We start from the raw sequence: 27129 nt of genomic DNA, 5'->3' as shown, positions 1-27129 counted from the left end.
ATTTTGTTGTAGGCAGAGCGCATCGTAGTAGGATTCTATTGCATTGACGGGCACAACTCAGGCCCGTACTCTACACAGACCAGTTCGCAATAACCGATCAGAGCTGCAGTAGGCTTATATGCAAATAGGCTATTGCTATATATGGATTTGTACCATTCACTTTGAACTAGACTGTTTTACAGCATGAGCGGTCGCAATTATTCTGCTTTTGTTTTGAGATCAAAGCGAGAGCTGCATGTAGCCACGTGTGCACATTTGTTCATATTCTTTGCTAGTTAATGAGTTATTAGCCCAGTTATAGCTAATTTGTATTCAGTAATGTAGGAGTGATTGCTCCCTACAAGAGCACAAAATGTGTGCATTTCTAGCCATATTTAAAAAGCGAGTCAGGTGAAGAGCTTTTTTTTTTGTCTTAAAGGGGCGGTGTTGTATTTTGAGACCGGCTTGAATAAGCTAAGTAGCCAATAGGCAGAGGGTAGCATAATTTGTCTGATTCTCTGTAATAATAGTGTGAGAATAATAATACATTTTATTTTGTCAAGTGGTTTCTTGCATCAAATAACACAGCAAAATGTTCAGTCACCTCCTTGTCTGAAAGACAAATGGATAAATCGGTTGATGTCAAGCCGTGCATGTTTTTTTTTTTTCAAAAGTCTCATGGAATGTAGGCCTGCATTGGCTGCTACCGTGAGCTGAATGATAGAACATCTATTTCCATGTTAAAATGTTATCTGATGCATTTTCTCCATTGTTTTTCATGGTAGGCCACTCTGGTAGGCCTACATTATGATTGAATAGCCACAGTAGCCTACTTGGCCACTGTTAAAACAGTAAATTAAAGTGGGTACAGCCTCAGTGTTCACAGTAAACGCAAACCAGACATTTCACAAGTTTCAAGTTTGCGCTCAACAGACCTGAAATTTGCTCAGTGACGAAAAATATTAGAGAGACCTTTGGGTACAAGTGGTCAGAAAGTTACTTTTTAGAACCTGAGTCCCAAAACATTCAGGAGACATTCAGGAGAGAGTGCATTTTGAATGCGCCACCCTACCACGAGCCTTCTATGTCTTCATCACTGAAAAAGATTAATGGTTGAGTTTGATATAATTTGAAAGCTTAAAAACACGGTTGTCAAACTGTTTTATGATTCATAAATAAAAAATGATTTTAAGATTAAATGTACATTTTCTACAGATGCATAAATGCCCCCCCCCCCCCCCCCCCAAAAAAAAAATCATAATGTTAATTTACAGTACCAGTCAAAAGGTTTGACACATCTACTTATTCAAGGGTTTTTATTTATTTTACTATTTTCTACATTGTAGAATAATAGTGAAGACATCAAAACTATGAAATAACACATATGGAATCATGTAGTAACCAAAAAAGTGTGAAACAAATCAAAATATATTTTAGCTTCTTCAAAGTAGCCACCCTTTGCCTCGATGACAGCTTTGCACACTCTTGGTATTCTCTCAACCAGCTTCATGGGGTAGTCACCTGGAATGCTTTTCCAACCATCTTGAAGGAGTTCCCACATATGCTGAGCACTTGTTGGCTGCTTTTCCTTCACTCTGCGGTCCAACTCATCCCATACAATCTCAATTGGGTTGAGGTCGGGTGATTGTGGAGGCCAGGTCATCTGATGCAGCACTCCATCACTCTCCTTCTTGGTCAAAAAGCCTTTACACAGCCTGGAGGTGTGTTTTGGGTCTTAGTCCTGTTGAAAAACAAATGATAGTCCCAATAAGGGCAAACCAGATGGAATGGCGTATCGCTGCAGAATTTTGTGGTAGCCATGCTGGTTAAGTGTGCCTTGAATTATAAATAAATTACAGACAGCGTCACCAGCAAAGCAATCCCACACCCCCACACCATCACTCTTCCATGCTTCACGGTGGGAACCACACATGCGAAGATCATCGGTTCACCTACTCTGCGTCTCACGAAGGCGGTTGGAACCCAGATTCTCAAATTTGGACTCTTCAGACCAAAGGACAGATTTCCACCAGTCCATTGCTCGTGTTTCTTGGCCCAAGCATGTCGTCTTCTTATTGGTGTCCTTCAGTAGTGGTTTCTTTACAGCAATTTGACCATGAAGGCCTGACTCACGCAGTCTCCTCTGAACAGTTGATGTTGAGATGTGTCTGTTACTTGAACTGAATCATTTATTTGGACTGCAATCTGAGGTGCAGTTATTTGCTGATTTCTGAGGCTGATAACTCGAATGAACTTACCCTCTGCGGCAGAGGTAACTCTGGGTCTTCCTTTCATGATAACCAGCTTCATCATTGCGCTTTATGGATTTTGCGACTGCACTTGAAGAAACTTTCAAAGTTCTTGACATTTTCCGGATTGACTCACCTTAAAGTAATGATGGACTGTCTTTCTCTTTGCTTATTTGAGCTGTTCTTGTCATAATATGGACTTGGTCTTTTCCCAAATAGGACTATCTTCTGTATACCACCAATACCTTGTCACATCAACTGATTGGCTCAAACACATTAAGAAGGAAGGCAAGGCACACCTGTTAATTGAAATGCATTCCAGGTGCATACCTCATGAAGCTGGTTGAGAGAATGTCAAGAGTGAGCAAAGCTGTCATCAAGGCAAAGGGTAGCTACTTTGAAGAATCTCAAATATTTTGGGTACTGCATGATTCCATATGTTATATCATAGTTTTGATGTCTTCACTATTATTCTACAATGTGGAAAATATAAAAAATAAAGAAAACCCTTGAATGAGTAGGTGTGTCAACTTTTAACTGGTACTGTATGTAGGCTTAAACCCTATTTAACCTCCTCTGAGGTGTTTGTTATGCTCGTCATCGGCTGAGACACAGCAAACTCTTGAATACAAGGTGGGTGTCATGTTTTGACTGATACATGTACTAAAATGTGAATAAAGCTACAATATCAACTTTAAAATGTTGCCACAAAGATGGTTGGAGGTCCACACATGAGTGAGAATAGTGACTTGAGTGAGAATATCCATTGTTATAAGTTACACTGTCAATCTTCCATAGGAAATCTAATGAAATCATAGAAATATAGATAATAGAATATACGGTAGGTGGATCGATAGACATCTTACTGGTAGTAATTGGAAGTTAAAGTTTCATTAAATGTTAATGGTATACCAGCTAAATTGCAGGGGTCTGAAGGGATAGGTCCATTCTATGAATTCTCTTTCTATGATTGAAATGAAACACACCATGTATTCAATAGTTATGCGATGTCTCAACTGATGATGGGAATAACACAAATATATCAGATGTCAAATAGGGTCTAAGCTACAACATTTGTGAAAATGAGAAAAATCGGAATTCATACGTTTAGATAATTGACGTTTAAACAACAAATAAATATATATTTTAAACATATTTTCAATAAATCAACAACAACCCTGTTTTGTAAGCTTTCAAATTAAATCAAACTCAACTGTTTCTCTTTTTCAGTGATTAAGACGTGGACGTTTCGTTGTAGGGCAGGGTATGCAAGATGGGTCAACTTTGAGCACCAACATTTCCTGAATGTTTTGGCATTCAGGTCCGAGAGGTCGCTTTCCGACCACTTCCACCATGGGCAAATGTGTGAAAGGTTTCTTTCAAATCAAAAGGTGTGCAGTCCGAAAATGATTGAATCAGATGGAACGACCCTACCGTATCATAGCTAGCTGGAATATAGCCTAATATAATGGTAATAGAAGGGATTTATGCTACAATACAGCTTTGTTAAATTCGTATCGGAAATGTGTTTTTGCCTCTTTTTTTTTTTACAGCAATGCTAACAGTGTTTGTATTTTTCTGTGTCTCCTCTATAGTAAGCATGTTTCTGAACACCCTAACCCCCAAGTTCTACGTGGCTTTGACGGGGACCTCCTCCTTGATATCTGGACTCATACTGGTAAGTTGATAATATTATGCCATTTAGCACGTGTATCCAAAGCGACGTACGTACATTTTATTATATGATAATCTATGCTATTTAGCAGACCATTTTATCCAAAGCAACTGACTTACAGCACAGGGAGTGCGGAGCCTACACTACACTTAAATATTATGTGAAGCCAGTGGGAATTGATCCTACAACACTGGTGTTGCTATCGCCGTGCTCTTGCCACCTGAGCCACACAGGATCACCAAGTTGAGCCCTCATTTGTCTAGTACAGTGATTGAACTGTGCTGCAGTGGTCTTCCTTACAATGAGAAGAAAAAGAGAAGAGCTGCAAGCTAGCGAACCCCCTACCTCTCTCCGTAGACTGGCCAGTTTGTTTAGCCGCCTGGCAGCGACGACGTGTCTCACAGGCGTCTTAATGTGTCCTATGAATAATTACAGCGGAGAAGAAATTCTGTGTACTGGGCTCGGCTGTGATGTGTTGCAATACAGATGCATATCAGTTATATGAATTACAGTCAGTGGAGACTGGAGAGGTTTAGATAATTGAGTGGTCACTTTAGGACTCCATCGCCAGCTCTAGACGTAGCCTAGATACGAAAGCGATACCGTTGGTGTGTATGGATTAAGACCATTAAAACTATTAAGGTCGAGGAGTGTGTGCGTGTTTGCGGACACGGAGTCTGAGTTGCATGTCGGGGGCATCTTGTCTTGATTAGGCCATGCTAAAACAGAAGTATCTGATGTGTTGATTACCTGTGTGCAACTTCTGTATAAATGTGTATCGGACGTGCAATTTGTCTCATAACTTCAGTATTTAGACCTCTAACTTCCAAACATTATGCTATGTTAGTTTGGGTTATGTTGTACTTAAAGCAGCATACCAAAATAAGACACTATTACAACGTCTCAGTCGTATGAAGTAGCCCAAATGGTATTGGACTGAAAGCCCTAAAGACGGATTGAAATATTTTTTGGGACCTTTTTTTTATTTATTTAACTAGGCAAGTCAATTAAGAACACATTCTCGTTTACAATGGCGGCCTACCAAGAGTCAAAAGGCAATCCTGTTGGGACGGGGGATTAAAAATGTAGGACAAGAGACACTACGTCAAGAGAGACCTAACACAACACGACGACAACACATTGTAGCAGCACAACATGGTAGCAGCACAAGCATGGTACAATGTTAGGCACAGACAACAGCACGAAGGGCAAAAAGGAAGAGACAACAAAAGATCAGGCGACGCAGACACAAGTGTCAGAAAGTGTGTCCATGATTGAGTCTTTGAATGTAGAGATAAAAACTGAATAGAACACATACAATAAGTATCATATTGTTTCTCTATGGCTCGAACCCTGCTGAATCATCCCTGAACGAACTGCCTCCTGTCTGTCCCATCAGATATTTGAGTGGTGGTACTTCAGGAAGTACGGTACTTCCTTCATCGAGCAGGTGTCAGTGAGTCACCTGCGCCCTCTGCTGGGCGGCGTGGACAACAGCTCCCCAACCAACTCCAACAGCAGTAACGGCGACGCAGACTCCAACCGACAGAGTGTGTCCGGTAAGACTCTGAGTTTTACTAGATAGGTAGAGCATTCGCTAGATATAAACAATTATTTACTGAAGAGATATATATGTAAATGCTCCATCTAGTGTTCGCCCTTATGCTAGAGCAGTGGTTTCCAGCCCGGATTACTAAACCCAATGAAGGGTACCTGGCCTATCCACAGGGGGTACTTGGAAGGCTCATGAGATCATAGGCCTACTGGTAAAATGCACACGAGGGGGTACTTCAGGGGTACTCTGGGCAGAGCAGAATTCAGTTGGTGGTACAGTAACTGACAAAAGGGTTGGGAACCACTGTGCTCAAGCTTTTACTACAGCCAGAAGTATAGAGACGCAACCCAGCTCACTTAGTAGAGGTACCAGATAGAGCATTTACCATAGAAGTCTTCTTTGTTTTGCCCACACACTTGATTAGAGGCATGTAGGCCTACGACAGCCAAATAGAGCGTTCAGTACCATAGAGAGCCTTATTGTTCGTTCCCACACCAATAGGAAATCCAATGCGTGTGTGTTTTTTGTTGGGTTAAATGGATTATCTGGGCCGTGTTGAATCAACACGGCATGATTGGAGAAATGGCTTTATAATTATTTGCTGTTGTAATCCCTCTGTCTGGTAAAGGAGAGTGATTTTAAGATGACAACTGGCTAGTGGTGTTTTATTTGTGGATTTGGGACGCAGTCTGGTAGTACGGACCTAAAGTTTATAGACTCTATGAGATGGTCTTACTGTAAGGTACTTTAGTGTAGGAATATCATGATGTACACTTGATCCCTAGCTTGCTCAGAGGTACACTTAGGACTCTACTTTGTCTGACACACCCAAACTATGTCTTTCTCCTTTTGTTCCCCCAGAATGTAAAGTATGGCGAAATCCACTGAATTTATTTCGAGGGGCGGAGTATAACCGGTGAGTCACATGATCCCTCACCCTTTCTAGCTCTCTCCTCCCTCACTCTCCATTTTGTTTTCTTCTCATCCCCCTCACTCCCTCAATAACTCCTGATTCTCTCTGTCTCTCTGTCTCTGTCTCTCTCTGTCTCTCTCTCTCTCTCAACCTCTGATCTGTTGTTTTCTTCACTATTTTCCAACCTGTTTTCTGTTCTTCCCTCATTCCCTCTCTCTGTTTCTCTGCCCTGCTATGTGTTCCCGCTCCCTCTCCCTGGAGAATTGGTAGCAATGGCTGGGGCTGATATGCTGTCCCATGGTGTCAGCTTTAATGCCAACAGGTTGAGAGAATCCCTGCCTCACCAGGAGCCCACACTCGTAAATTAGATCAGTGCTGCCTCGTGACTCCTCATCAGCTTTTTCCACCTCTCTTTTCTCTTTCGCTCTTCTCATCTGTCTTCTCTTCAACCTACCTCTCTCTTTCTCTCTCACGCCCCCTAGACTTAAAAAAATAATAATAATTTAAATGTGTGTGCGCGCGCCCTCCAGGTATACGTGGGTGACGGGCCGAGAGCCACTCACGTACTACGACATGAATCTCTCGGCACAAGACCACCAGACCTTCTTCACATGTGATTCGGACCACCTCCGGCCAGCTGACGCCAGTAAGGAACACAGAGACGCACGCACACACACACACACACATTCACACACACACACACACACATTCACACACGCGCGCACACACACACATGCGCACACACATTCACACACACATTCACACATGCGCAGACACACACACACACAGTCATGTTCATGATTCATGTTCACAAGTGCTGTCATCGTGACCTCTCTGACCTCAATAACACAAACTAACGTGTTTGTGTCTTCAGTAATGCAGAAAGCGTGGAGAGAGAGGAACCCACAGGCACGCATCTCTGCCGCACACGAAGCCCTTGAACTAGAGGAGTGAGTAGTGCTTATTTCACCTACAGCGCTATCATGCCGTGTAACGTGGTTGGCCTCAGTTCACTCATGCGTGTAAATAAACCCATTATTTCTCCACGAGGACTCTTCATTAATAAATCATTCGTAAATATAATTTCACCTCAATTGACTGAAGTGAAGTGGATTCAACCACATCTCTGCTGTATACACCCCGAACGAAAAGTGTAAGATGCACACATAAAATACTGTTTGTAGCTAATATAGTAGGTTATTGGCCTACCTCTGACTTGTGCAAACAGCAGATTTGCACATTACTCTCTTCTTTTACTATATTTTTGCTTAGTGCAGGTACTTGGTCTCCCCCTGTTGTATCCTCCAGCTATGCCATCTTCTGCTGTGTCATTTCCCCCCCCCAAATTCTCTCTCTGTTCCTCTCAGCTGTGCGACAGCGTACATCCTGCTGGCAGAGGAGGAGGCTACCACCATCGTGGAAGCAGAGAAGCTCTTCAAACAGGCCGTGAAGGCAGGAGAAGGTTGCTACAGACGCAGCCAACAGCTTCAACACCACGGAGCGCAGTATGAGGCACAGCACAGTGAGTAGAGTACACACACACATGCAGTCGGACATACGCACCCGCACTCAAACGCTTACATATACGCAAATAAATGCATTCGTGGGTGCCCACTGACGGATTCGTCTGAATGTGCATGTGTCTGTAAGCATGTGTCCGTCCGTGTGTCTGTTACACCAGCTAAAATAACTGTGCTGTGTCTCTCAGGAAGGGACACCAATGTTCTGGTATACATTAAGAGGAGACTGGCCATGTGCTCTAGAAAGCTGGGACGAACCAGAGAAGCTGTCAAAATGATGAGAGACGTAAGTACAGTATACGCCAAGCTGCCAGGGTGTTACAGGTGAATCCTAGTTTCCACTTTAGTTTGAATGTTCAGTTAGTCCAAGGGGGGGGGGGGGGACTAAGTGAAAATTGTACTTGAGTGACAGTTAGGATTTGTCTCGTTTTTATATGCCCACGTTTTCAGTCACGATACATTTTCAATGGTGATATTCTCTGACATTCATTCAATTGGGGGTATTTGATAAGGACATGTATCAGTAAATGTAAAAAAAGAAAAATTCTAATAAATTCTACCATCTCAGATAGACCATGTAGGCCTGATGGGGCCTGTGGATGGGGGGGGGGGGGGTTGAGGTAGCCTGATCCCAGATCTGTTTGTGCTGTCACATGCCATCCCCTATGGTCATTGTCATGCCAATTCTGCCATGACAGTAAAAAGGGGATGACGACAAGGCAGCACAAACAGATCTGGGACCAGGCTAGGTCTGAGGCTGTGTGGGACTGGGCGGGGGTGAACTGAAACTCATGTTGCTGACTGTGTTGTGTTTCACTGCCTGTCCGGTATTACATGTAACAACAGTTGTATGTTTTCCAGTTAATGAAGGAGTTCCCTCTCCTCAGTATGTTCAATATCCATGAGAACCTGCTGGAGTCGCTGCTAGAGCTACAGAACTACGCAGACGTACAGGCCGTACTAGCCAAGTACGACGGTAGGACACACACACACTGGCGCGCGCACACACACACACACACACACACACAGTGAGTGAAAAGAGTCCATGTTAATCGTTGCTTATTGGTGACGCTCGAATGCTTCTATAACAGACATCTATGCAGCGCTAACAATGTCACTTGTGATTGTATTTCTGTGGATTAGACGACCAGCCGCAAGGGGAAGTTTGTATGACAGACATTTAGATAACGAATAATTCGATAATAGATGAATACGTCTAACCGTTATGACTTGAAGTAAAGTGAGACAGTATTGTAGTAAAATCCTGACACCTTGTAAACCCTTCGTGTCTTATCCCAACTGTCCTATTCTCCCCTGTCTATTGTCATTTCATTGTGTGTAATTGTTATTTTTCCTCCACTTAACACTGTTCATGTCTGCTTTGTCTCCTTGCAGATATTAGTTTACCCAAATCTGCAACAATATGCTACACAGCAGCTTTGCTCAAAGCCAGGGCGGTATCGGACAAGTGAGTATCCTTTTACTACTGTTAAATTGGCACCAAGCGGAGTACCTGGATTAGTATTTAAAAGTTAGCCTGGGGCTATGTGTGCGACACCGAGATAATGGTATTGAGTGACTTGCATTTTGAAATGGGTTAGGGGTCATTTTATTTTTAAATAGTTGTGTATTGTGAAAACACGTTTTTTTCTTAGCCCTTATGCCTGCCGGCACGCACACATTGACACTTTCATACACTCAATAATCCTCATTCTCACACACACACACACACTGATCCCCCACCTACACACACACACCCATCTTTGAGAGTGTCCTTTCTTCCCCATGCAGGTTTTCTCCAGAGGCAGCGTCGAGGCGAGGGTTGAGTACAGCAGAGATGAATGCTGTAGAAGCCATACACAGAGCTGTGGAGTTCAACCCACACGTCCCCAAAGTAAGGCACAACAATGGAGCTACGCACTTAACACTGCTAGTAGCATTATTGCTACTGTACCTCCACACACTGAACACAAAAATATAAACGCAACGTGTAAAGTGTTGGTCCCGTGTGTCATGAGCTGAAATAAAAGATCCCAGAAATGTTCCATTCTCTCACACACAGCTTATTTCTCTCAAATTCTGTGCATAAATGTGTTTACATCCCTGTTAGTGAGCGTTTCTCCTTTGCCAAGATAATCCATCCACCTGACAGGTGTGGCATATCAAGAAGCTGATTAAACAGCGTGATCATTACACAGGTGCACGTCGGACTGGGGACAATAAAAGGCCACTCTAAAATGTGCAGTTTTGTCACAAGATACAATGCCACATATGTCTTGCGAAAGTTTTGAGGGAGCGTGCAATTGGCATGCTGACTACAGGAATGTCCACCAGAGCTGTTGCCAGAGAATGTAATGTTAATTTCTCTACCATAAGCCACCTCCAAAATTGTTTTAGAGAATTTGGTAGTACGTCCAGCCAGCTTCACAACCGCAGACCACGTGTAACCACACCAGCCCAGGACCTCCACATCCAGCTTCTTCACCTGCAGGATCATCTGAGACCAGCCACCGGGACAGCTGATGAAAATGAGGAGTATTTCTGTCTGTAAAAAAAAAAGGGGGAAAAAAGCCTTTTTGTTGGGAGAAACTGATTCTGATTGGCTGGACCTAGCTCCCAAGTGGGTGGGCCTATGCCCTCCCAGGCCCACCCAGCCATTTGAAATCCATAGATTAGGGCCTAATTAATTCATTTCAATTTTTCCTTGCATTTATATTTTTGTTTGGTGTACTACTACTATTACAACTACTGTGCTTCTGATGGTGCTACTTAAATGAAATGCTGATTGATGTTCTCCAGGTTGTAAGATAACTGGTATAACTTTGCATTAAAAAGTATGTATGTTTATGTTGTTGTTCATTTTCTATTGTCCCTGCTGACTCTCGCTCTGCCCCCCCTCGCCTTCTCTCCACAGTACCTGTTAGAAATGAAAAGTTTAATACTGCCCCCAGAGCACATTCTGAAGCGAGGGGACAGTGAGGCCATAGCCTACGCCTTCTTTCACCTGCAGCACTGGAAGAGGGTGGAGGGGGCCCTTAACCTGCTCCACTGTACCTGGGAGGGCAGTGAGTAACACACACACACACACACACACACCATCAGCTTTACATTATATGCCATAACAGCTTGTTGTGTTTCACATTTAGCCTTTACTCTGTAATATGCACATATACACACACACACACAAACGTACACATTTCGAGGGCAGCGATTACAATAAAACATTTTTAAAGTTTTTTTCTCATGGTACTCCATTTTGATGCATAACCAGACCCCCCCACCCCCACCCACTTCTTGGCTCAACACAAACTTTTGTACATGACTGTACCTATTCTGAATGCTGTGTCTTCTGTCCTCCCCAGCTTTTAGAATGATCCCCTACCCTCTGGAGAAAGGCCACCTCTTCTACCCATACCCCATCTGCACCGAGACCGCAGACAGAGAGCTGCTACCAAGTAAGAGACGCTCTGGATTCAAGTTTGTGTATGTATGCATGTATGTAGGTATGTATGGACTGAGTGTACAAAACATGAATATTAAGTTGCACCCCTCCCCTTTTGCCCTCAGCACAGCCTCAATTCGTTGGGGCATGGACTCTACAAGGTGTAAAAAGCGTTCCACAGGGATGCTGGCCCATGTTGGCTTCCCGCAGTTTTGTCAGGTTGGCTGGATGTCCTTTAGGTGGTGGACCATTCTTGATTCACATAGGAACCTGCTGAGTTTTTCACGCTCAACATCGTTGCAGTTCTTGACACACACAAACTGGTGTGCCTGGCACTTACTACCATACCCGGTTCAAATGCACTTAAATATGTTCTTTCTAATTCCCCTTCTGAATGGCACACATATGCAATCCATGTCTCAATTGTCTCAAGGCTTAAAAATTCTTATTTTCCCTGTCTCCTCATCGACACTGATTTGAAGTGGATTTAACAAGTGACATCAATAAGGGATCATCAAAATCAAATCAAATGTAATTATAAAGCCCTTCGTACATCAGCTGATATCTCAAAGTGCTGTACAGAAACCCAGCCTAAAACCCCAAACAGCAAGCAATGCAGGTGTAGAAGCACGGTGGCTAGGAAAAACTCCCTAGAAAGGCCAAAACCTAGGAAGAAACCTAGAGAGGAACCAGGCTATGTGGGGTGGCCAGTCCTCTTCTGGCTGTGCCGGGTGGAGATTATAACCGAACATGGCCAAGATGTTCAAATGTTCATAAATGACCAGCATGGTCAAATAATAATAAGGCAGAACAGTTGAAACTGGAGCAGCAGCACGGCCAGGTGGACTGGGGACAGCAAGGAGTCATCATGTCATCATAGCTTTCACCTGGATTCACCTGGTCATTCTATGTCATGGAAAGAGCAGGTGTTCCTAATGTTTATACACTCAGTGTATGTGTGTGTACAGTGTGTTGACTGAGTTGTTGTGTGTGAGGTGTACTCTTGGGTTAAAATTCTCTGTCACTGCAACTGATTTCAGTCATATGGATGACGCATGAGATTTGTGGGGGGGGGTATTATTTTGGGTTAAAGGCCCAGTGCAGTCAATTCCTATATGTTTTCAAATAACTGCCCTTTTTCTGGCCCGCAAATAAATGTAGACAAACAAATTGGTCATAAAAAGGTCTGTGTGGCCCTCGAGTCAGAGTTTTCCCACCGATCTGAGGTTGACTTAAGTTTAAGTAATGGGATTTATTTTAGCTTCAACCCCTCTGAACTGTGTGTGTGTTTGTGTGTATACAGTGTTGACCCTGACAATGTATCTCTCTGTGGAAGCAGTGTGTCATAAGGTGTTGGTGTACATTGTGTGTGTATACAGTACCAGTCAAAAGTTTGGACACATCTACTCATTCCAGGGTTTATCTTTATTTTTCAGATTTTGTAAATTGTATAGTAATATTGAAGACATTAAAACTATGAAATAAGATGTATGAAATCATGTAGTAACCAGAAAAGTGTTAAAACAAATTCAAATGGATTATTGATTCTTCAAAGTTTCCACCCTTTGCCTTGATGACAGCTTTGCACACTCTTGGCATTCTCTCAACCAGCTTCAGGAGGTAGTCACCTGGAATGCTTTTCCAACAGTCTTGAAGGAGTTCCCACATAAGCTGAGCACTTGTTGCTGCTTTTCCTTCACTCCGCGGTCCAACTCATCCCATACCATCTCAATTGGGTTGAGGTCGGGTGATTGTGGAGGCCAGGTCATCTGATGCAGAACTCCATCACTCTCCTTCTTGGTCAAATAGCCCTTACACAGCCTGGAGGTGTGTTTTGGGTCATAGTCCTGTTGAAAAACAAATGATAGTGGAACTAAGTGCAAACCAGATGGGATGGCGCATCGCTGCAGAATGCTGTGGTAGCCATGCTGGTTAAGTGTGCCTTGAATTACAAATAAATCACAGACAGGTTCTTCAAAGTAGCCGCCCTTTGCCTTGATGACAGCTTTGTACACTCTTGTCATTCTCTCAACGAGCTTCATGAGGTTTTCACCTGGAATGCATTTCAATTAACAGGTGTGCCTTGTTTAAAGTTCATTTGTGGAATTTCTTTCCTTTTTCATGCATTTGAGCCAATCTGTTCTGACAAGGTAGGGGAGGTATACAGAAGATTTGGTAAAAGACCAAGTTCATATTATGGCAAGAACAGCTCAAATAAGCAAAGAGAAACAACAGTCCATCATTACTTTAAGACATGAAGGTCAGTCAATGCGAAAAATGTCAAGAACTTTGAAAGTTTCATCAAGTACAGTCGCAAGAACCATCAAGCGCTATGATGAAACTTGCTCTCATGAGGACCTGCTGCATAGTATAAGTTCATTAGAGTTACCAGCCTCAGAAATTGCAACCCAAATAAATGCTTCACAGAGTTCAAGTAACACACATCTCAACATCAACTGTTTAAAGGATTCTGCATGAATCAGGCCTTCATGGTCGAATTGCTGCAAAGAAACCACTACTGAAGGACACCAATAAGAAGAAGAGACTTGCTTGGGCCAAGAAACCCAAGCAGGGACATTAGACTGGTGGAAATCTGTCTTTTGGTCTGATGAGTCCAAATTTGAGATTTTTTGTTCCAACCGCCGTGTCTTTGTGAGACGCAGAGTAGGTGAACGGATGATCTCTGCATGTGGTTCCCACCGTGAAGCATGGAGGAGGAGGTGTGGTGATGCTTGGCTGGTGACACTGTTGGTGATTTATTTAGAATTCAAGGCACACAACCAGCATGGCTACCACAGCATTCTGCAGCGATACACCATCCCATCTGGTTCGCATTTAGTTCCACTATCATTTGTTTTTCAACAGGACAATGACCCAAAACACACCTCCAGGCTGTGTAAGGGCTATTTGACCAAGAAGGAGAGTGATGGAGTGCTGCATCAGATGACCTGGCCTCCACAATCACCCGACCTCAACCCAATTTTGATGGTTTGGGATGAGTTGGGCTGCAGAGTGAAGGAAAAGCAGCCAACACGTGCTCAGCATATGTGGGATTGTTGTTTTACACTTTTTTGATTACTTCATAGTTAGATGTCTTCACCAGTATTCTACAATGTAAAAAATAAAGAAACCCATGCATGAGTAGGTGTCTAAACTTTTGACTGGTACTGTACGTTGTGTATAAAGTATGTACAGTGTGTTGATGCTCTCTTTGTATCTCTCTCATGTGGAAGCAGTGTTTCATGAGGTGTCGGTGTACCCTAAGAAGGAACTGCCATTCTTCATCTTGTTCACGGCTGGTCTCTGCTCCTTCACTGCCATGCTGGCCCTCCTCACACACCAGTTCCCCGAGCTCATGGGAGTCTTCGCTAAAGCCGTGAGTCTCCTGCACCGCTCTCACACACTATCCAGTTGCCTTTGTAAGTCAAATCCCCAATAAGGTTCTTTGCATTCAGATTCTTCGTAAGGTGGCCATTCATTTGGTTGTGTTCGTGTCCTGGACAGACTCTAACAATCATAGACCTGCCTTCGTCAAGTCTGGATGACAGGAGACTAGCCAAGCTCTATACAAGTTGCAACATCCTCTATCAATGTAAGTTCTTGTAGATCAGTGGTGAAGCGGGGAAGGAAATGAGTAAAGGACGCAGCCTCAGACTATTGAATCCACCCATGTAGAACCGACACAACTCCCTCTCCCATCTGCCAGTGGAGGGCTCTGTCCTCTCCTCTACCTAATGTTCTTCCTCAGTAGGCTTGTACTGTCTGATGCCACTCCCCTGGAATGTGTGTGAGCTCATGTCTCTGCTCCTGGTGTGACACAATCAGCAGCTACTATCTCCTCTGCAGGGGCTTGCTCTGACCCCACACTGGTTGGGTGCTGCCTGCGAAGAGCTGATGACACACACACACATTTTAAATACTTTATTTGAATTCACAAATCACATTACAGTCGAAGGATTCAAACATTTCAAAGGTCATGGATATCTGGACAGTTATGGATATAGAAAGTACCTTCTCCATACAGCTATGCTGCCCATGATCGCTGACAACAGAGCAGTACCTTGCTAGCTGCTTTTCCTTTGCCCTACGCAGGCCTGAAACCTGAAGGCCACGTACTGTCAGCCTATGTACTTGGCCGAAACTCCAAAATAGAACTCCCAAATATCAGCACCACAAGTGATAACCAAGGCTGTTCAGTCGTGACACAAAGGGCTGGTATTTCAGCAACTTGGCAGCAAAGTTCTGCTCCATGTAGGAGTACAAAAGAGCAACCCTCTTCCAAAATGAGCACCTCCCTCCGGCCTCCCCCCACAACAACAATATCGGCCATATTTGGTATACAAGAAACCACATCATCGTCAACATCCAACCAGCCTCCTCTGACAAGAGAATGTTTGTGCATATGCACTGATGGTGGTACTACCTGTCTCACCTCACTAGCTAGATCAACAAGGTGGTCATGTCTAGCTATGTACAGATAGGTCCTTGTATGAACGGCAACCATTCACTTGTGCGACAGACTCCATTACATTTGACTCATGTGAGATATAAGTGGATCATGGTTTGCAGGGTACCAGAGTGCTATGTTCTGTTTTGTTGGTAGAACCTGCAGTCTCGCCTTAGCGATAAAGGTGAGAATGTCCTCACCAATAGCAGCATTCTGGTATATGGAATGAGAGAAAGAATGGTCAGACACGTGTATACACATACACACAAGCTCACTGATCCACTTCCAATACTTTGAAAGTGCACTCTTCTAAGACAGCACCTGGTTTACACACTAGGGTTCAAACAGATGTGCCTTCTTCCTTACTCGCTTCCTTAAAGTAATTATCCAGTGTTTCCAGATTTCTATGAAATATGACATTTAATTATTTACATATATGAGTGAAATAGTTTTCCTTCCAAAAATGTCTTAAGTATGTTAAAAAGCTGCTTTTCTGTGTTGGAATGGTGTCAGTGTACCCCAACAACAGACTTGTGTGGGCGGATACAGGTCATTAAAAAAACTATGTGATTAGACTGGTGATTGGCCAGCTCATCCTCCTCAGGCCAGCTCATCTATCTGAGGAAATAGCTGTTTTGAGATACAAGTTTAAGGTGTTTTTTCCTCCAATATATGCTTTGGCCACAAATACAAGTATGTGATAACTCATACCCAAATATTGTTGTTGAGTCAACAGAATATGAACTTTGAAGTGAGATTTTCACCGGACAGTTACTTTAAAGTAATCACTGATCTAATATGATTGAATTGATGAAAACACGACTTTCACCTATCAGATCAGTGGCTTCTCCCAAGGAAGGGTGCATCTTCAAAGGGTTGGAACAGGGCCTCTTTCCCTCTTAGCGTGTAAACGAGGTGCTCGTTTCACCTCTCTCTCTCTCTCCCTGATGGCCTTTTTATCTGCCATCTGACTAAGCCGAGCCTCCATGACCCGCAATCCCTCTGAGGGAGCCCCTATCCCCCACACTGCATGTTGCCAAAACACAGAGGAACAAGGGATGAGCAGAGAGAGAGAGAAAGAACACCTCTGAGAGAGAAAGGGGAGTTGAACGGGGGGCTGACCGAGAGAGTCAACCACCACTCTCAGTTGTTAGAACACAGCCAGTAGTCAACATACCCGGGAGAAAAGTTATGGTTCTGCCCCATAGAGCACAGTACCTCAACTGGCATGCTACGGTGCTCCTATCATGTTCCTCTAGCATTTGAGGTCATCGACAACACACACTACCTACCTTGAAATGTGCAGAGATTCAGTTGAGATGGCTACATTCTAAACTGGCATGTTATGGTGCTCCTACCATGGGCCTCTAACTAGCATTTGGGGGGCCGTCTACATACAGTACCTTGAAATGTTCCGGAAAAGATCTGGTTCACGTTGGTTCCAGTAGGAATTGGTGTAGTGTGTGTGTGAGAGAGGTCATGTGTTCTAACATCTTCTCTCTCGCTGTCTGTCTCTAGTTTCTTAGCACCCTGTTTGCTCCTCTGAACTTCATCATGGAGAAAGTGGAGAGCATCCTGCCATCCAGTCTGTGGCATCAGCTCACACGCATCTGACAGTGACCAGCCCCGCCCGGACTTGACTGACACACTCTTTGTGCCAATATCATGGATTAGACGGACAGTGAGGATGGATTGGAAGAAAAGGGAAACATGGAGTTCTGAATTGCTTTTGACTTTATTTGATATGTTTTCATTTTGTCTTCAAATCTCATGTAAAACCGTTTTTTTGTTGTACAAAAAAAGGTGATCAATTGTCATCATTAAAAAAGTGGAAAAAGACATAAAATAAAGGACTTTTTGTGTATAGCAATGTCTAACCTGCCATTTTGATTGTGAAGCATATAAATATTGGATCATAGCTGCAGGTTAGGTGACTAAACCGTGTTTTGTAACTGGCTGGTTGAGGAAAGGGGGGTGTGGTCAGGTCTGCTATCAATTTCAAACAGATTTCATAAACTATATAGACATTGGGTTGTTTAGTGGCAAAACAGACGGGGATTGGCTTAGATAGTTGACAACGTCCCCAATGTTTATTGTAAAGAAATACATTTGTACAATGAGCACTTGTCTCTCAAATACATCGTTCCAGTTGTTGGTTAGCTAGCTAATTTTAGCCATATTAGCATTGACATCAGCCAAAACACCTCAAAACAAGACCTGGTATCAAGAATAACATGAAACGAGCCACTTACAATTCCCCACATGGCAGTTTCTTGTCATTCTTGCTAGCAATCTGGCCATGCAGAATCACACCACACTGACTTCTGCCCCATGGAAGTGCACACACAGTTTGTGACGTGGTCAGCTAACCCATCTATACTGAACTTTCTTTTAAATTACATAAAGTTTGTATTTACATAAAGGTTATTTTGTACTCTGGAAAAAAAATAGTAAATAAATATAATGGAATGTAAGGGAAGAAGGAAATTAGATTGGGTATCTTTGGACTGTAAAAGGGCATTATTGGTGGAGTAGCCGACATGTGGCATAGGGGCCCATTGTCAAAAGTAGTGCACTAAATAGGGAATAGGCAGCCATTTCAGACAGACGTTGTGCAAGCGGTTGGTTGGTGGTTCGCAATGGTCACGTCTGGGCCTTGCAGGTGTGCACATCCACATCTAGCTTGCAGTCCCGGCAGTGTACGGCGCAGCACCAGTGGAACTTGCACTCACACTTGGTGTTGCGGCTGATGTGCGATGTGTCGTAGCCCCGGCCACAGCACATCACCTCGCAGCTGTCCACGCCGCGAGATGTCCGGTTGCATACCCGCCCGCCCGTCCCCACCGAACCTGAAGAGTGTGAGAGAAATGAAGAGACAATGTACAGACAGAATATACGTGAGTCAGTCATTCCTAAAGCTTGTTTAACCTTGTGACCCACATACAAGCCTTTTCAAATGTGCTTATATCTCGCCAAATATACTTAATCAAAAATCCTAGCAACCTAGCTGCAATCCAGAGATTAGCTGCAATAGAGTGATAGTTGGCAAACAGCGGTCTATGCCCCACTACCCTACAGGTATTGACATCATTCCAATAGAACACAGCATACTCGATCTAAACTGGGTAGACACGGACTGAGGGAGAAAGCAAGGGATGGGAAGGATAAGAGGATGAAAAGAGGCAGGATGGCGGAGGAGAGATGAGAGATTGATGATAGAAGCCATCAACTGGGGCTCAGGGTCTTCATCAGGTAATTTTCCAGGCGCCTTCGTTCTGCGTATACCCTGGCTGGCACACAGTCTCACTGGCGCAAACACACACCCTGTTGGCTGTCACACACTCTTGCACCTCCTATCATCTCAGAATGAGGACACTGCAAGGGCGTCTGACAGGCTTAATGGACTCACTCCCAGAAATCAGCCCATAATACAATTACACGATGAACTGATCAATAAATTGTGAATATTCACCTCGAGGCCTCTACTCAAACCTCAATAGTCTAAAGTAGCTTCCTTAGCTCCTTCCTTTGCATTATGGTGAAACCCCTGGACAGGTGAAGGTAAATGTCCTGTCTTAAAAGGGGCTAGCTAGGGGTCGATTTGGGATTGGGAACAGACCAAGTCTGTTCTAGGCAGCCTATTTCTATGCCCCGCTGCTCTTTCTCCCTCTGTCCATTTGACTCCACCTGTTCCTCTGCTGAGAAGGAGGAGCGAGGTAGGTATAGAAAGAGGGAGAGCAGCCAGGTCATGTCTGGGCACGGCGAGACTCCACCCACTCCCGACAACGTTCAGTTCCCGGTATGCTGTACTGCTAGGGGTGACGTCAAACACTCTTCCCCTCTCCTTTCTCTCTCGCTCTTGCTCCCTCTCTTCTCTCCTGGCGTCTGCTTATTGAATTATGATGAGGGGGCGCCGAGAGATGAGTTTAGCACCTGAGCCTCCATGCGGCTGAGGGAAATTGATTTCACACTTCGGAGAGGCACAAGGGGGTGCAGTCTCCACTGTGTGTGTGTGTAGTCCCAGATGACTGGAGCTAATGTCTGTGGAGAGAGGTTCTCACAAGATGGGTGCTGATCAGTGAACTCCCCATGCTCACATGTACACAGTCCATAAAAGGGCCTTCGTGCACTGGAACTGTACTGTACAAATCAGTGTTCAAAACAGGACCCTCTTCCAAAACACACACTTCCAAACGCACGCACTCTTCAACACACTTCAAAACAGAACAGTCGTGGCCAAAAGTTTTGAGAATGACACAAATATTAATTTTCAAAGTTTGCTGTTTTAGTGTCTTTAGATATTTTTGTCAGATGTTACTATGGAATACTAAGGTATAATTACAAGCATTTCATAAGTGTCAAAGGCTTTTATTGACAATTACATGAAATTGATGCAAAGAGTCAATATTTGCAGTGTTGACCCTTCTTTTTCAAGACCTCTGCAATCTGCCCTGGCATGCTGTCCATTTACTTCTGGGCCACATCCTGACTGATTGCAGCCCATTCTTGCATAATCAATGCTTGGAGTTTGTGGGTTTTTGTTTGTCCACCTGCCTCTTGAGGGTTGACCACAAGTTCTCAATGGGATTAAGTTCTGGGGAGTTTCCTGGCCATGGATCCAAAATATCAATGTATTTTTTTGTTCCCCGAGCCTTATGGCAAGGTGCTCCATCATGCTGGAAAAGGAATTGTTCATCACCAAACTGTTCCTGGATGGTTGGGAGAAGTTGCTCTCAGAGGATGTGTTGGTACCATTCTTTATTCATGGCCGTGTTCTTAGGCAAAATTGTGAGTGAGCCCACTCCCTTGGCTGAGAAGGAACCCCACACATGAATGGTCTCAGGATGCTTTACTGTTGACATGACACAGGACTGATGGTAGCGCTCACCTTGACTTCTCCAGACAAGCTTTTTTTCCGGATGCCCCAAACAATCGGACAGGGGATTCATCAGAGAAAACGACTTTACCCCAGTCCTCAGCAGTCCAATCCCTGTACCTTTTGCAGAATATCAGTCTGTCCCTGATGTTTTTCCTGGAGAGAAGTGGCTTATTTGCTGCCCTTCTTGACACCAGGCCATCCTCCAAAAGTCTTCGCCTCACTGTGCATGCAGATGCACTCACACTTGCCTGCTGCCATTCCTGAGCAAGCTCTGTACTGGTGGTTCCCCAATCCCGCAGCTGAATCAACTTTAGGAGACGGTCCTGGCGCTTGCTGGACTTTCTTGGGCACCCTGAAGCCTTCACAACAATTGAACCGCTCTCCTTGAAGGTCTTGATGATCCGATAAATGGTGCAATCTTACTGCCAGCAATATCCTTGCCTGTGAAGCCCTTTTTGTGCAAAGCAATGATGACGGCATGTGTTTCCATGCAGGTAACCATGGTTGACAGAGGAAGAACAATGATTCCAAGCACCACCCTACTTTTGAAGCTTACAGTCTGTTATTCGAACACAATCAGCATGACAGAGTGATCTCCAGCCTTGTTCTCGTCAACACTCATACCTGTGTTAACGAGAGAATCACTGACATGATGTTAGCTGGTCCTTTTGTGGCAGGGCTGAAATGCAGTGGAAATGTTTTTTTGTGGATTCAGTTCGTTTGCTTTGCAAAGAGGGACTTGGCAATTAATTGCAATTCATCTGATCACTCTTCATAACGTTCTGGAGTATATGCAAATTTCCATCATACAAACTGAGGCAGCAGACTTTGTGAAAATTAATATTTGTGTCATTCTCAAAACTTTTGGCCACGACTGTACATCAGTCATCAAAACAGCGAAGGTAGCCTACTGTAAGATTGAGTGTATCTCAATAGTCTAAACCAGCTTTGTTTCCTTGTATCCTTTCCTTCACTTGCACTGACATGAAAGACCTGTTCTCCAGATTACCTTCACAAATCCTGTGACTTTAGGTCAGTGTAATGAAGGAGAGGAGACAAAGAGAGGAAGCAACTTCAGAAAGGCCCCCCAGGTCTACATTAGGGGTGGTTGGCTTTGATGGGAAAGCGTGCAGAGGTGTGTGTGTGTGTGTGTGTGCCTTGCTCCAGAGGGGGTAATTTATAGCAGTGTGCAGCAGGTCGGGTTTCATCCCAAAGAACTGTGTAATGGACCTTAAACTGGCCGACACCCGATCGCCTCGGATCACCTGCTGCCTGACAGGCACCCAGGTTCTCTGGATCACACACACTTTTCTCCCCTTCTCTCTCTGTCACACCCACTTTATTTTCTTACCATCTCACTCACTCACACACACACACACACACACACACACACACACACTTCTCCCCTTCTCTCTCTGTCACACCCACTTTATTTTCTTACCATCTCACACACACACACACACACTTCTCTCACGCACGTACACAAACGCATTCCCTCTTTTTTAACTTACTCACACACTACATCTGGTGTTATCCAGTGCAGCATGAAGAATAACCCTAGGGTACAAGAGACTGAGCGCTTACCCTCTGAAGATATTACCACATACTGAAGATATTATGGACAAGTAGTATGGTGGTCTACTCTACAGACAGACAGTCATGTCAGATGTCAAATAGACAGACAGCACTCACAGTCTAGTCAGTCTCTTTGCTTGCTTGTCTGTCTGTCCAATGTCCGTGTATATAACTGCTTTGAACATCGAGAACTGTGGAGTAAATCTGAAAACGCCAGCCTCACCGGACTCTTGGTCTCGTATGCAGTAGTCTGGCGAGTCCTCGAAGTAGACCAGGTCGTTTTTGCTGGGCCGTTTGAGATGCCGCTGTGCGGTGGTGAAGCCCGTGCCATACTGGTTCATAACCACCTGCACTGCCCCGTTGTAGCGCCGCCGCAGATGGTCGCCCGTGCGGCGGAAGTCGGCCAGGGCCAGCCAGCAGGTCCGGACACTGCAGGAGCCGCTCACGCCGTGACACTTACACTCCAGAGACATTAATCGCTTCACTGCCTGGGAGATGAGGAGGGAGAAGATGCAAGTCAGGGAGCTAGGTGTGTGTCAAGTTGGTGGTAGGACGTTAGGGTGTGTGTATGTGTGTGTTAAGGACTGGGTAACAGTCGATATACTTCCTCTAGATCAGTGTTTGACTACTTGATTCAGGTGTGAATAGTTCAGGAACAATTTTTAAAAAATATGTAAAATGTCTGGTGATTCCTCTCAACGCTGATCTAGATCCAGTTGGTTCTGGTCCATCCCCTCTAGTGTGTATGAACTTTGAACCCCACCTTCCTCCCGGCGCGGTTGTTGTGAAGGTTCATCAGAGCCCTGGCATCTCGCTCCTTCCGCTCTTTGGCATCTACAAAGGCCTGGCTGAACCTCATGGCGTGCTCCACGTGGTCGCTGCAGCCGCCCCAGTCGAACGCCCCCTTGGCGTCCCGGGACGAGCCCTTCTTGGTGGGGTCGCAGGAGCACGACTGCAGCTCTCCCTGGCTGCAGGCTCGGGTCAGGGTGTGGACCACCCCGGCCGAGGAGATGGCGTACACAAAGGCTGCTTCACGACTGCCTGGAAGAAAGGGAGAAAAGGATAATGGATGAGCATTCGTGGTGTGACAGGAAGGACATACAAACACACGTAACATCGTACACACAAGAGTTGTGTTTTTTTACTGCCTGGGGGGCGGCTAAGCACACTGGTTGAACACACACACACACTACACACACGCTTGGGACAGCATGCACACCAGATGGGATAAATTACGTGGACACGTGTATTAGGCATACCGGCCGGGCCAAGGCTCAAATGCACAAAAGCATACATTTGCTCATTGTACACACTTAGAAGTTACACAAATACGCAGATCTAAATTGTATAACATCTAGTAATCCCATAAAGATGCATAGAAAGTGTACAGAAATCATGCATTACGTAAATGTTATTTCCATAATCTCACTTGGGAGTGTCACAGTTCAAATAGGATCTTCATTGGAGCTTCAACACAAAACAGAAAGAGGTAGCTGGTGCTGTTGGTGTACCTGCATGAATACGGTCTGTTGCAGTCTTTTATTTCATGCATGGCAGTGTTTTGCTTCATCTAACTCTGAGATGGATAAATGGGTAACATTTACCAGCAGTGGTCTGATAAAGGACCCGTATGACCTGACTGCTCTTGTAACTGATGAGAGATCTGTGGGATCAAAGGCTATAGATGACAAGAGGTGTGTGTGTGTGTGTGAGAGAGAGAGAGAGAGTTGGTGTCCAGTCAGGAAACATCCAACTTCTTTGGGTGAGTGTCTTTAACACGGTTAATAGGGAGAATAAAATAACCAAACGGTGAGAACATAAAATTAAAAATAAATCCCAGTAATTGTTTTAAATTAGCGTCCTGACATTGACAAAAAAAAGTAGCTCTCACGGTACCACAGCGATAATGCTGCCAATCAGAGCAGCTTCCTAATGTCGTGTGACACAACCAGAGCCGTGCCTGGGAAGTATGAACACCACAGGCCCAATTAAATAACCAGATTACACTGAACTCTCAGGGCCAGTTTCCCGGACACATATTAAACCTAGTCCTGGACTAAAAAATACTTTCAATGATGAATCTCCATTGAACATGCTTCTTAGTCCAGGAGGAGTCTTAATCTTTGTCCGGGAAACTGGCCCTTAAAGTTCCGCCTCAAATTAATTTAGAGTGAATATAAGAGCAGGACTGGAACATGATGCCCAAAACAATTACCAATTCAAGTTCTATGACCCCCCCCCCCCCCCACCCTCCCTCCCTCCCCCCCCCCAAGGTCTCGAGTGGATCCTGAGATTTATACCAATTAAAAAGAGATTCCAAAATTGAGCAGACTGATTAGTCCATAGTTGGTCAGGTGACGAGATGGGAGGTGACACTTTCTTATTCTAGACTCCCCACATTCGTCAGGCGTGGCAGTTTTATAAACACGCCGCGCATTGGATCAGAAACCGATCAGAGCAGCAGCAGCAAGCACGCGCGTCAACTTGATAAATGTATGACAGTAAAGTGAGACAATGCATGGAATGCAATGCAAGCACGGGGGAAAACATCTGTTAGGGAAGAACATGTATTTCACACGAATTCTTTCACTTTGATAAACGCTAGACGAACTTTATAGGTTCACCACTGTGAAGAATTGGTGGGAGAAAAAGCGCATACCATTTTGCCATTGATCTAGGAGCCTATAGTCTATAGCAGATGTGAATGATAAGATCACCATTTACAAGCCTATTGTGCAGACGTGCGTGTCTTGTAAATGAGGACAAAGATGAGTAGCCTATATCACTTTCCCAGGACATAATAGAAACAACCCAGTATATCAGCTATTTCAGGGGTTTTCACATTTTTCTTGCAAAGGGACCCACGCCTAGGCAAACCAGCGACCCAGGGACACCCGTCATATGCCATGTCAAAAAGTAATGTCTTATCAGGTGAATGATAACGGCAAGTAGAAGTAATTTATTGTAAAAATTAATCGATTTTGTGGGCAGTTCATACCTGTATTTCAGTCAGAAAATATAAACCTACGTCTGCGCTCGATACATGTACTTAAATACATATTTTTAAAGTAGGGCTTACACGTGAGGTTTTTTCTCCCTCTCTCTCTCTCGCGCTCAATACTTACTACGCAGCAGTAGGCGTCCGAACACATTGTGGTCTCGCTCTATGGTATTGCAGTTCCAGCGGTGGTTCTGAAACTGATGTTGGCACTCCCCGATCCAGTCTTTAATCCCGGCTCCGATCGCCTGCATAATGTTGGGATGCTGGCGGCACAGCTGCCGCTGTTTGTTGACTAACCCTGGGATGTTGTCGCACATCACTTGCGACCCAAGGGTTCCCATGTACCTGCATACAGTGGTGGAAAAAGTACCCAACTGTCATACTTGAGTAAAAGTAGAGATACTGGAGTCATTTTCTAATAAGATAAAAGTAAGTCACCCAGTACAATTCTACTTGAGTAAAAGTCAATGTATTTGGTTTCATATATACTTAAGTACCAAAAGTAAAAGTGTAAATTATTTCAAAATCCTTATATTAAGCAAACCAGGCACCAGTTTTTATATGTTTTGAATTTACGGAAAGCCATGGGCACACTCCAACACAGACATAATTTAGAAACAAAGCATTTGTGTTTAGCGAGTCCGCCAGATCAGAGGCAGTAGAGATGACCAGGGATGTTCGATTGATAAGTACGTGCATTTCACTATTTTCCTGTCCTGCTAAGCATTCAAAATGTAACAAGTACTTTTGGGTGTCAAGGAAAATTGAGTAAAAATTACACTATGTTCTTAAGGAATGTAGTGAAGTAAAAGTAAAAAATATAAATAGTAAAGTACAGATACCCCCAAAAAACTACTTAAGTAGTACTTTAAAGTATTTTTACTTAAGTACTTTACACCACTGACTGCATAGAAAGTTGAGGTTTTGGCTTGGACCATGCAAATTTAATCTGTTTTAATGTCCTTGTGGCAATTATGGGAAACTAGGCTTCTATAACACTAAAATAAAGGAATAAAAAATGATCTGCCCTATAAAATGTGTCCAAATTGAAGAAATGCATGCATGTCTAACGTTATTGGGGGATACATTATATTATTTTACACAAAAATGTATTATACATTTTTGACAATGATTCAGCTTAGTTTAATTAAAACAATAATTTAAAGACAGATCATATCCTACAGTATACGTGTCCTTGACTATTATAAAGTACAAACTTCATTGTGTAGGCTATACTTATTTTTGATATAGCCTATAAATCACTGCATAATATTTAATATATGTTCAATTAACTTTACACTTGCATTAAATGGTTGGTGCTATGTTCCATTTGTTTTGTCTACTCACCATAAAGATCCGCCGACCCTTGACGTTAGCCAGCAGATTACTACAGATACATAAAAACATTTTCCACTTGGCAATAAATTCATATTACTAAAGTTTTGTCGGTGTGCACATTCAGGCACTTGTACTGAGCATTTCCATGAGTAGAAAACAACACAGGCGCGCGTCAGACAGGAGTCCTGACAGCTTCTCGATTGCACAAATCAAAGTTCTACTTTGTCTTGCATTAAAAAATACATCGATCAGAAGAGGTTTACCGCCCGGATGGATCTTTGTACATATAAACCATAACGCTTATATGACAAAGAGAATGGTAAAAGAAGCGCATTAGATATTGGAAGCGCATGAGATATTGAGTCGATCTAAAGTTAACAGATATTTGCAGTGTAAAGATAGGCAGATGATCGTTTGCTATCAGGTTTAAATTGCTTACACAAGGGGTGGGCGCAGTCCTGTCTCAGGAATGAGGTGAAGAAATTAGATGTCTGAAAGTATCTGTTCAGGCTAGCTTGATACCAGACACAAGTTTGGCCGATTTCCAAGCGGCAAG

The 27129-nt window shown here is 43.8% G+C and overlaps 2 protein-coding genes across 7 annotated transcripts in view; one reads left to right on the top strand and one right to left on the bottom strand.

The window, feature by feature from the left end:
- LOC139408215 (suppressor of tumorigenicity 7 protein homolog) overlaps positions 1 to 17646 on the top strand; it is a 75259-nt gene extending 57613 nt beyond the window's left edge. For 3 of the 6 annotated variants that reach the window (XM_071151908.1, XM_071151925.1, XM_071151909.1), the window contains 14 exons: positions 3824 to 3906; positions 5303 to 5462; positions 6320 to 6374; positions 6902 to 7017; positions 7246 to 7321; positions 7739 to 7893; positions 8080 to 8177; positions 8753 to 8867; positions 9287 to 9359; positions 9683 to 9785; positions 10806 to 10956; positions 11254 to 11346; positions 14567 to 14709; positions 17299 to 17646. In XM_071151908.1, the coding sequence (XP_071008009.1) occupies positions 3824 to 3906; positions 5303 to 5462; positions 6320 to 6374; positions 6902 to 7017; positions 7246 to 7321; positions 7739 to 7893; positions 8080 to 8177; positions 8753 to 8867; positions 9287 to 9359; positions 9683 to 9785; positions 10806 to 10956; positions 11254 to 11346; positions 14567 to 14709; positions 17299 to 17394 (1517 nt within the window). In that variant the 3' untranslated portion in view covers positions 17395 to 17646. The remainder of the gene's footprint in view (positions 1 to 3823; positions 3907 to 5302; positions 5463 to 6319; positions 6375 to 6901; positions 7018 to 7245; positions 7322 to 7738; positions 7894 to 8079; positions 8178 to 8752; positions 8868 to 9286; positions 9360 to 9682; positions 9786 to 10805; positions 10957 to 11253; positions 11347 to 14566; positions 14710 to 17298) is intronic. The other 3 variants (XM_071151911.1, XM_071151933.1, XM_071151915.1) reach the window with 1 other exon arrangement.
- A 675-nt stretch (positions 17647 to 18321) lies between these two features.
- LOC139416439 (protein Wnt-2-like) lies at positions 18322 to 26679 on the bottom strand. The gene is made up of 5 exons (XM_071165051.1): positions 26583 to 26679; positions 25360 to 25580; positions 22998 to 23275; positions 22458 to 22722; positions 18322 to 18629 (listed from the first exon to the last, which is right to left on the bottom strand). The coding sequence occupies exons 1-5, from the start codon at positions 26663 to 26665 to the stop codon at positions 18424 to 18426; spliced, it is 1053 nt and encodes a 350-aa protein (XP_071021152.1). The 5' UTR covers positions 26666 to 26679; the 3' UTR covers positions 18322 to 18423.
- Positions 26680 to 27129: the final 450 nt, after the last annotated feature.

Source organism: Oncorhynchus clarkii, chromosome 1 (assembly GCF_045791955.1).
Source record: "Oncorhynchus clarkii lewisi isolate Uvic-CL-2024 chromosome 1, UVic_Ocla_1.0, whole genome shotgun sequence".
NCBI lineage: Eukaryota > Metazoa > Chordata > Actinopteri > Salmoniformes > Salmonidae > Oncorhynchus > Oncorhynchus clarkii.
Note: the sequence above shows the minus strand (reverse complement) of the source record. Positions and strands in the feature narration are given on the sequence as shown.

Excerpts from the sequence above, each read along its gene's own strand:
- LOC139416439 (XM_071165051.1), bottom strand. The coding sequence starts at position 26,665 with ATGAATTTATTGCCAAGTGGAAAATGTTTTTATGTATCTGTAGTAATC. Across the intron at positions 22,723-22,997 it reads ACAACCGCGCCGGGAGGAAG|GCAGTGAAGCGATTAATGTC; the intron begins GTGGGGTTCAAA and ends CTCATCTCCCAG. Across the intron at positions 18,630-22,457 it reads CATACGAGACCAAGAGTCCG|GTTCGGTGGGGACGGGCGGG; the intron begins GTGAGGCTGGCG and ends CACACTCTTCAG.